The following is a 10026-nucleotide window of genomic DNA, read 5'->3' on the forward strand; positions in this document are numbered from 1 at the left end:
GTAGTGGTATTTTTTAAACTTTTTTACCAAAAGACAAAATTATATTTTACACATTTATTTTAAAAGATTTCAAATACTATAATAATTTATACATTAAGGTTTAATTACTCTGTTGATCTCTATAGTTTCGCAAAATTTTCAATTAGGTCTCTATACTTTTTTTCCTTTTAATTGAGTCCTTGCACCAATTTTTTTTTTAATTGGGTCCCTACAGTTTTTTTCCTTTTATTTAGGTCCCTATACCAAATTTTTTTTTAGTTGGATCCCTATAAAATTAAGCTAATTACTACTAAGAGGGACTTAATTGAAAAAAAAAATTAGTGTAGGGACCCAATTAAAAAAAAATATAAGGACCTAATTGAAAATTTCACGAAACTATAAAGACCAATAGAGTAATTAAACCATACATTAAATTAGAGACTAATTTGACCATATATAAAATACTCATATCAATAACACATTATCAAATCATTTTGTGATAATATACGTCATTGTTATACCAAATTAGCGTTAATAGTCAAATCCATCTCTAAAGATCATTTATTTTTTAAATTAGTCCACAAATAAATTTTTTTAGTTATATTAGTCTTTGAAAAATAAAACGTAAGTCAAATTGGTCTTTAGTCATATTAGTCTTTGAAAGATAAAACGTAAGTCAAATTGGTCCATCCGTTAGTTACACAATGACGTGTCACGTTAAGTGCCACATGGCATGATGACATGTCACGTTAAGTGCCATGTGTCACCAGATGATTGGTTGACGTGTCAAGTAAGTGACACCTAGCACGTCACGTGTCACTTGACATGTAAAAAAAGTTATTTATAACCAAAATAGTCTCTGAAAGTCGAAACATAAATCATTTTCATTATGTAAATTTTTACTTATAATAATATAATAATACAATAAATATAAATTAATTAATAAAATACTAAAATTTGAAAATGATGATTATTTTTATAAAAACAAAATAAAAGTACTTATAATAAAGAAAAAATAATTAAATTTTACATAATTATTTAATTATACTAGGTTAACCGGTTCGACCAGTGACCCACCGATTGAACCAGTAACCTAGTGATCCAATAACTTCACCGGTTCGATCACCGGTTTGGTTCTGACAACTATGCTTTTAAGTTTTAAGATTCCTTTAGTAGAGACAATTAGAAGATTCTCATTCAATAAAAGGCAACAAAATAAAATAATGTCCCGTCCAAAATGACAGAATTAGGCAGTAGATCAGCCTATCAATCTATTTATCATATGTGTGCAAATAAGGGAAAATAATCATAATAATATAATATAGAAAAATGAGTGGACCATTATAGATACGATTAAGGTTATCGCCGTAGTCATTGCCGCCGCCGCTGCTTCCCTCGCTGCTGCTTCCTCCTTCGCTGCCGCTGCTGTTGCTAATATTGGCAATGGCATTGCCATTGGAATAGCCGTTTTTGACGGGCCGGTTAGGATGGCCGTTGGGATAGCCGTTGGGATAGCCGTTTTTGATGGACCCGTTGGGATGGCCGTTGGGCAAATTGGTATGGCCGTTGGTAACAGGAAAGTTGGCTGCTGTTGCTAATATTGGCAATGGCATTGCCACTGGGATAGCCATTTTTGACGGGCCGGTTAGGATGGCCGTTGGGATATCCATTTTCGACGGACCCATTGGGATGGCTGTTGAACAAATTGGGATGGCCGTTGGTAACAGGAAGTTGGCATGCCCGTTCATGTCGATGTAGAGTGAGAACTGGGAGAAAGAAAAACTGAGATGTGTGAACGAGCAGTGAGAGAGAAATGGAGAGGGCTAGACGAAGAAGAGAGTGTGAGGGTTGAAGGAAAAAGACAAAATGAGAAAGAGAGCACGCCTTAGTGGTAAGGTCGCAAGGATCTTGTCACAGGCCATAGCCCACAAGCCTCTTCCAACGAAGTAGGAATCATTTTTTGGTGACGAGTGGTAAGATTGCTATAACTATATTTTGTTATTTACTTGTATACAGGTATATATAATTATAATAACAAATAATAATTATTAATATCGATATATGCTAATTAATATTGACATTATCAATATTTGGGCTGCGCGTACACTATACTTTTAACTTTAACATACTTGAACCATACCAAAAATAGTCTTTTTAAGTTTTAAGATCCCTTTAGTAAAGACATTTAGAAGATTTTCATTTAATAAAAGGTAACAAAATAAAATAATGTCCCGCTCAAAATAATAGAATTAAGCAGTAAATTAGCCTATCAATCTGTTTATCATATGCCTGCAAATAACGGAATATAATCATAATCATATAATATAGAAGAAAGAGTGGACTATTATAGATACGATTAAGGTTTATCGCCGTGGTTGTCGATTTTCTCATGGTCGTCGTGGCTTTCCTCATCTTGGCTGTCGCCTTCCTCATTGCCTCCGCCACTTTCCTCGTTGCTGGGTCTTCGCCAATGTCTCCGTTGACGGCTTTGCTGTCGGTGTCAATGCCGACAATATCTACGTCCGTGTCATCGTCCTCGACGTTTCCCCGCCGCGGTCGCTGTTGTCCTAATTGTCAATGCGTCGATTTCAACGTCTGTGTCATCGTCCTTGACGTGGCCACCGATATTGCTTCCTTCTTCGCTGCCGCTACTGCTGCTAATGTTGGCATTGGCATTGCCGTTGGGATAGCTGTTTCGACGGGCCCGTTGGGATGGCCGTTGGGCAAGTTGGGATGGCCATTGGCAGTCGACTAGTGAGGATGGCTGTTGAGATAGCCGTTTTCGACAGATCCGTTAGGATAGCCGTTGGTCTATTTAGGATGGCCGTTGGCAACAGAGATGTTGGCGTGCCCTTCATGTCGATGTAGAGTAAGAATGAGGGAGAAAAGAAAACCTAGAAGTGTGAACGAGTGGTAAGGTTGCTATAACAACACTTTGTTATTTACTTGTATTCAGGTATATATAATTATAATTATAACAACAAATAGCTACGGCTGCCAAACGGGCTAGCCCGACCCATTTAAGGCCGGCCCGTTAAGCCCGTGGGTTAAATGGGCTGTCCCGTTTAAGTCTGCTTTATTCGCGGGCCAAAATTTTATAGTCCGGACCATTTATGGTAAGCCCGGTGGGTTAAACGGGCTAATCTGTTTATTATTTAATTTAATTTTTTGAAAAATATTTTGACAAAAAATACCACTTTTAGGTCAAAAACCTCTTTTAAAAAATTTTTTTAGTTGATGGGTTGGATTTTCGGGTCAGACCGGGAGAAATATCATCTAAAAGTACTGCTTTTTTTGAAAAAATGTAAAAAAAAATAAACGGGCCACCTGTTTAGCCCGCAGGATAGCCCGTTTAATCCGTCATTTTTTTGGGTTAATCGGCCTCAGCCCGTTTAGCCCGAAATTTAAACGGGCTTAATTTTAGAGGCAAAGCCCGCCCATTTAAATGGGTAAGCGGGTTGGCCCAATGAGTTTAGCTCATTTTGACGGCCCTACAAATAGAAACTATTAATATCGATATATGCTATTTAATTTTGACATTATCAATATTTGGGCTGTGCGTACACTATACTTTGAACTTTAACACACTTGAACCATACAAAAAATAGTCTTTTAAGTTTTAAGATCCTTTTAGTAGAGACAATTAGAAGATTTTGATTCAATAAAAGGCAACAAAATAAAATAATGTCTCGTCCAAAACAACAGAATAAAGCAGTAGATTAGCCTATCAATATGTTTATCATGTGCCTGCAAATAAGGGAATATATTCATAATCATATAATATAGAAGAAAGAGTGGGCCATTATAGATATGATTAAGGTTTATCGCCGTGGTCGCGATTTCCTCATGGTCGTCGCGGCTTTCCTCATCTTGGTTGTCGCCTTCCTCATTGCCTCCGTCACTTTACTCGTTGGCGTTGCTTCTGTCACCATCTCTGCTAATATCTCCGTTGACAGCTTCGCTATCGGTGTCAATGTCGACGATGTCTACGTCTGCGTAATCGTCCTTGACGTTGCCCCCGCCGTCTTCGCTATTTTCCGAATCGTCAATGCCGTCGATGTCTAAGTTCGTGTCATCTTCTTCGACATCGCCTTGCTGTGGTCGCCGCCGCAGTTGCCCTCGCTGCTCCCTCTATCGATGCTGCTTCCTCCTTCGGTGACGATGCTGCTGTGAATATTGGCAATGACATTGCCGTTGGGATAGCCATTTTCGACGGCCCCTTGGAATGGCCATCGGGATAGCCGTTTTTGACGGCCCGTTGGAATGGCTGTTGGGCAAGTTGGGATGGACGTTGGCAACAAGGAAGTTGGCGTGCCGGTTCGTGTCGACGTAGAGTGAGAATTGGGAAGAAAGGAAAATTGAGAAGTGTGAACGAGCAGTGAGAGAGAGAGGAATGGAGAGGGCTAGTCGACGAAGAGAGTGTGAGAGTTGAAGGAAAAAGACAAAATGATAGAGAGAACACGCCTGACACATAGTAGTGGTAAGGTCGTAAGTATCGAGTCACACGCCATAGCCTACAAACCTCTCTCTTCCAACGAAGTGGGAATAATTTTTTGGGACGAGTGGTAAGGTTGCTGTAACAACGTTTTGTTATGAGAAAGTCTAGGGAGCCAATGTGCTTGATGTACAATGCATACAATGGGGGTTAATTTTGAATTAAAATTTAAAATAATGGATAATTAATTAATTTTGAATTAATTCAAATTTAAATTATGAAAAAAATAGGAATAGGAGCAGTTATAGAAGCACAACGTAGACGGCAGTTTATCAATACCGTTTCGTCTCCGTCATCTCCAGGTCTCAACGAAAACTACTCTCCCACCCGTCACTTACCGCCGTCGGATTCGACTATCACCACCGTCATAGGCCGCAAAGGCCCTCTTCCGGCAACAGCAACATGCTTGTTGTTCGATCTGCGTTGGAACGGCAACCACGCGGACATCCAGCGTGTACAGCAAGAGAGAGCTTGTGGTTCTTGTGCTTGATGTCGACGTCGCAAGTAGAAGGGGTTTCAAGTGTGGTTGCTCTTCCACCCCGTCACCCCGCCGGAGTTCATTAATGGAGTGCGTTGTGGTTGAACCGGTGGATTGTGTTCCATCTCCCGGCGGAAATGAGATTTCATCCAATTCAAATGAAAATATAGTTGAACCTCTCGTCGTCGATCATGTGCAAATGACTAAGGTGAGCATCGTTACGTACGAAATGCTCTTCAATGGATTGTCATTTTTATTTGACTGGGCAGTTTAGAATCAATGCAAGTGGCTTGTTTAAGTGTATGTTGTTAATTGGTATTCAGATGCATGAACAACATGAATTAGTCAACGAAGTTTAGGAAGTTTTTGACATATCATTCTATTGTTATATGTATGTGAAATGTGGTTCTGGAAGAAAATATTTATATGTTGAAGAAGCTTATATGAAAACTCATTAAAATAATCTATACTCCCTCATAAATAAAATACAGGGGCATGTAGGCAATGCTAGTGCAAGAGGTTTTAATTGAACTAGAGTTGTAGTCAATGGTATAATAGATATGGAGAATTTATTTTGATAATGAAAAGGAGGAATGCAGGAGTAATATATTGATGCTTTTATTGTATTTGCTTCCTGCACGTTAGTATTAGAAGATACATTTATCCATGATGCTCAATGTATGCATAAAGAAAGCATCTCTTTAAAGTAAAAATATGCACCAGTGGCTGGGAAACCGAGGAAGGAACTGTGTATAGGATTTGTACATGATGCATGTTCAGCTGTATGGTATGCAGTGTTAACGTGAAATAGAGTAGGTAGTAGTCACAATAATTGTATAATATTTCAAATGAATTAATTGATTCAATTACCATGAGTAGCATTTAGATGACTTTGGTGTAAAGCCTATACTGGTTGGGTGGATGAATTGATCTATAAATTTAGTTTGAATTTTTTTGTGCTAGTAAGTGAGGTTTCATGTATATGATGTTGAATAAAAATTGTTCCTTTTTTTTATTGTTGTAATTTGTGTGTTTATGTTGAAAGTGCAGGCCACGCAAATGTTGGATGTTACTGATGTTGGTAGTGATGAGATGGATATTTGGGACGAGGTTTGGATTTTAGTTTAAATTTGTGCAGTCAGGATTTGCATTTTTTATGTCATAACTAATGGCTTTGTTTCTATTATTTTTTATTTGATACGTAGTTGCCTGATCACGGTACCCTGGAGGAAGATGAAATACCAAGCGTCGGGATGCGGTTTGCGAAGTTGCAACTAGCTCATGATTTTTATGTTAGCTACGCCAAGAAAGTTGGATTTGCAACTAAGATAAGGACGACAACATTTGACAAGATCACGAAGGAACCCGTTAACCAGGCTATCCACTGTAATCGGGATTGCATCCGCGGGTCTCGTGTCAAAGCACCAACGCGCAAAAACCCGATTTCAGCCGCTGGGTGTAGGCAAGAATATATGTGAAATTTGATAAGGAGAAGCAAGAGTGGCTTTTTTTCAAGGTTGAGTTGAGGCATACGCACCCATGTTCGGCGAAGAAGGCAGTGCACTACCGTGAGTATAGGCAGCTGAGCATGCATGCGAAGTACGTGATTCAGAATAATGATGAGGCTGAGATTCGACCAAACAAGACCTTCCTATCTTTGGCCAATGAAGCTGGGGGCCCGTCGAATCTGGGATTCTCAGAAAAGGATTTAAGAAACTATATTACAGTAAGACTCCGAACAAGCAACGCAAATGCGGATGTTAGGGAGATGATGAACTATTTTATGAGAATGAAAGACATCAATCCAAACTTCTTCTATGCAGTGCAATTGGACGATGAGTGTAGATTTAGGAGTGCAGTTTGGGTTGATGCAAGGTGCAGGGCTTCCTATGAATACTACGGAGACGTTGTGTCACTCGATAGCACTTACAGTACAAACAGGTAACAGGTGTTGTAGTTGGTTTTATTGGTTTTGGTAATTTTTTCCCACGTGGTTGTGACTGAGAATTCATAATGGCATATGGTTATGTGTGTAGACATGGGTTACCGTTTGCGTCGTTTGTCGGTGTCAACCACCATGATAAGTCAATCCTCCTTGGATGTGCGCTGTTGGAAAACGAGGAAATTCCGAGTTATGAGTGGGTTTTTACCCAATGGTTGACGTGCATGGGAACAGCTCCACAGTGCATCATTACTGATCAATGCAGATCCATATTTGGTGCGATTAGAAAGGCGTTACCCAATACACGTCACCGTTGGTGCATATGGCACATCATGAAGAAGTTTCCTCAGAAGCTTGGAGGTTATCGTCGGTACGGAGAGTTGTATGCCGACCTCAGGAACATTGTTTTTAACTCTCGGACGGAGGAGTCATTTGAGAGAAAATGGTTTGAATTTATGGAGGAGTACAATTTACATGACAACACATGGCTGTCAGGTTTGTAGTTTTTCAATTACGTTTTGCTTTCCAATTCATAATAATGCGGTAGCTGGCTTTATTTGTTTTGTAACAATGAGTTCAGTGAAAGGTTTTTGATATAGAAACTGTGTGTTATTTGTAGATCTTTATGATGATCGACGCATGTGGGTGCCTATATTCTTCAAGGGTGAATTTTGGGCTGCCATGAGGAGTACACAAAGGAGTGAGAGCATGCACGCATTCTATGGTGGAATCTTACACAGCAAGACTAGCTTAGTCCAATTTGTTCACGAATACGATAATGTGCTTGGATCCAAGGAGCAGAGGGAATTGGAGGATGATGTAGTAGACTCCAGGGGGGTAATACCTTGTGCAACGAGCTCGCCTATGGAGAAACAATTTCAGCAGGAGTACACTACTAGCATGTTTAGGGATGTTCAAGTTGAGTTTGTGAAAAAGGCTGATTGCAGAGCATCTGTAGTTACTGAAGACTGGCCATTGGTATGCATGAAGGTGGAAGAGGAAAAATTAGTACATGATACTATGATCTGTGATTCGTATGTTGTCCACTTTGACCGCTCCACACAAGAGGTTCGTTGTGAGTTCAATCTTTTTGAGAGTTCAGGTGTGTTGTGCTGTCACTGTCTTGAAGTTTTTCACTCGTTTAAAGTGTATAAAGTACCTAGCTGCTATGTTCTCCCACGTTGGAGCAAGAATATAAAGCGCAAGCATACTTATATCAAGAGCAGTCACGACGTCAGTCGGTCAGATGTAAGTCATGATGCATTCAAGGGACTATGTGCACACTTTTACAACATTGCGCAAGAGTTCGTAAATGATGACGATGAAACAGCATTGCTGCATGCTGCTTTAGAAGAAATAAGGGCCAAGCTGAGCAAGCACCGTGCTAAGAAAAGGTCTGAGAGCGTGGCGGAGAACCACACCAGCATTGGCTCACAACATTCGAATGTTCTCGGTGTTGTTGACATCCAAGCACCACCATTGGTCACTACAAAGGGCTGGCCAAAGAGTAAGAGGCTCGGATCAACCCTTGAGAAGTCCTTAAACAAATCTAGTCGGAGGAAAAACAAGAATGCTTCCCGGGTACAATTCTTGTGTCAATATGACTTGAACTATTAATTTTGATATTATACTATGCTATTAGTTCAATATTGTTATTTTTGGGTCATTTAGCAGGTGGTTCGGTCAAATACTTATCAGGATACAAACACTGGTGATCCTATTGCCCGGACTGTGCCCGAACAAGTGGGGAGCTTCATGTCTTTGCTAAGCTCGTTTGACAAAAGTTAGAATATGGGGGACATGGGTGTGCGTGTGTTTATTTTTCATCTTCATGTACATATTATTCCGGATGGCATTCATGTACCATGGGTAATAGATGAGGTGGGTAGTATTATGTTATGAATATTGATTTTACGGGGTTGAATGAAGTTATTCCAAGAATCTATTCATGATTTACTGCAATATACAAGTCCTATTTATTGCAAATAAACCAATTTAACATGTTGCATTCTTTATGACTTCTAATTAGTGTGTTAACTTCGATGTAAGAATCAATACAGAAATCACATGTTTATTCAAGGCTTTCTGCGTATACTTGTTTTGGAATAGGTAACGTGCATGTGTGAGATCAGTTTCAGGCATTTTCCATTAAATGTTCAATTCAATGGGATGTCAGATGTTTATAATTCTTAGTATCACCAGATGGTTATTCTGTATTATTTAGGTGAATTTTGGTTTTTATCTTAGTGTTATTCGTAATCCAGATGTTCGAACATCTAAGACAGCGGATGGTTACTTCTTATATGCAGATGGTAATATAAGATTTGCGTGGCTTATTGTGTGTAATGTTATACCAAAATTTTGCCTTGGATGTTCATTTTCATAGGAACGCGAATGTTCAACCTTACTGTTAACTGAATGGATATTTTTTGAGAACTAGGATTTCTACGCCGAGCTATTTTCACCTGGATGTTCATTTCAATAGGAAAGCGGATGTTCAATCCTTCTCTTAACTGAATAGTTACTTTTGGGAACTAGCATTTCTCTGCCGAGCTATTTTCACCTGGATGTTCATTTAAATAGGAAAGTGGATGATCAACCCTGTTGTTAACTGAATGGTTATTTTCAGAGAACTTAGAGAACCAACCATGTACATCATATATCTTATATCAAGAGTCTAACTGCAAAAGACAATAAACACCTAAGCCAAAAATCAACATAAGTTAATAAAGGTTTCTATGTTCTTAAGACTATGTTCAACTATTGAGCTCTCCGTTTTCGTTTTTTTTTCATAGGTTTTTCCCCGACCCGTTTCATTAATGTCCTTGTACTTGGTGCCGTGAATGGTGATTGGACCTCCTTTTTCTTGTGTCTTCCAGGGTTCTGGCGAGCAGATTTCTCATTTTCCTCCAACAAGGTTCGCACCTGTCCTATTCTCTCATTGTGCGCTCCCATCACAATGTCCAGCATTAACTGAACTCTCAAATCTAGAAGCATATCCTGTGGGTATTTACATGATGAGGATAGTGATTGAATTTTGCAAGACACATTAAATGGAATTAAAAATCTGTAAATGAGAGATAGAATAACTTACATCATCATATTCATGTAGTCTACAATCTTCAGTCCATA

The 10026-nt window shown here is 39.1% G+C and overlaps 1 protein-coding gene across 1 annotated transcript; it reads left to right on the forward strand.

Annotated features, from left to right (window-relative positions):
* Positions 6541-9312, forward strand: LOC107647556 (protein FAR1-RELATED SEQUENCE 5-like). The gene is made up of 6 exons (XM_016351627.1): positions 6541-6893; positions 6989-7389; positions 7514-8475; positions 8569-8625; positions 9119-9206; positions 9281-9312. The coding sequence occupies exons 1-6, from the start codon at positions 6541-6543 to the stop codon at positions 9310-9312; spliced, it is 1893 nt and encodes a 630-aa protein (XP_016207113.1).

Source organism: Arachis ipaensis, chromosome B06, assembly GCF_000816755.2.
Source record: "Arachis ipaensis cultivar K30076 chromosome B06, Araip1.1, whole genome shotgun sequence".
Taxonomy (NCBI): domain Eukaryota; kingdom Viridiplantae; phylum Streptophyta; class Magnoliopsida; order Fabales; family Fabaceae; genus Arachis; species Arachis ipaensis.

Coding starts and splice junctions, on each gene's coding strand:
- LOC107647556 (XM_016351627.1), top strand. CDS start 6,541: ATGCATGCGAAGTACGTGATTCAGAATAATGATGAGGCTGAGATTCGA. Junction 7,390..7,513: donor TGACAACACATGGCTGTCAG/GTTTGTAGTTTT, acceptor TGTTATTTGTAG/ATCTTTATGATGATCGACGC. Junction 8,626..9,118: donor GTGATCCTATTGCCCGGACT/GTGCCCGAACAA, acceptor TGTATTATTTAG/GTGAATTTTGGTTTTTATCT.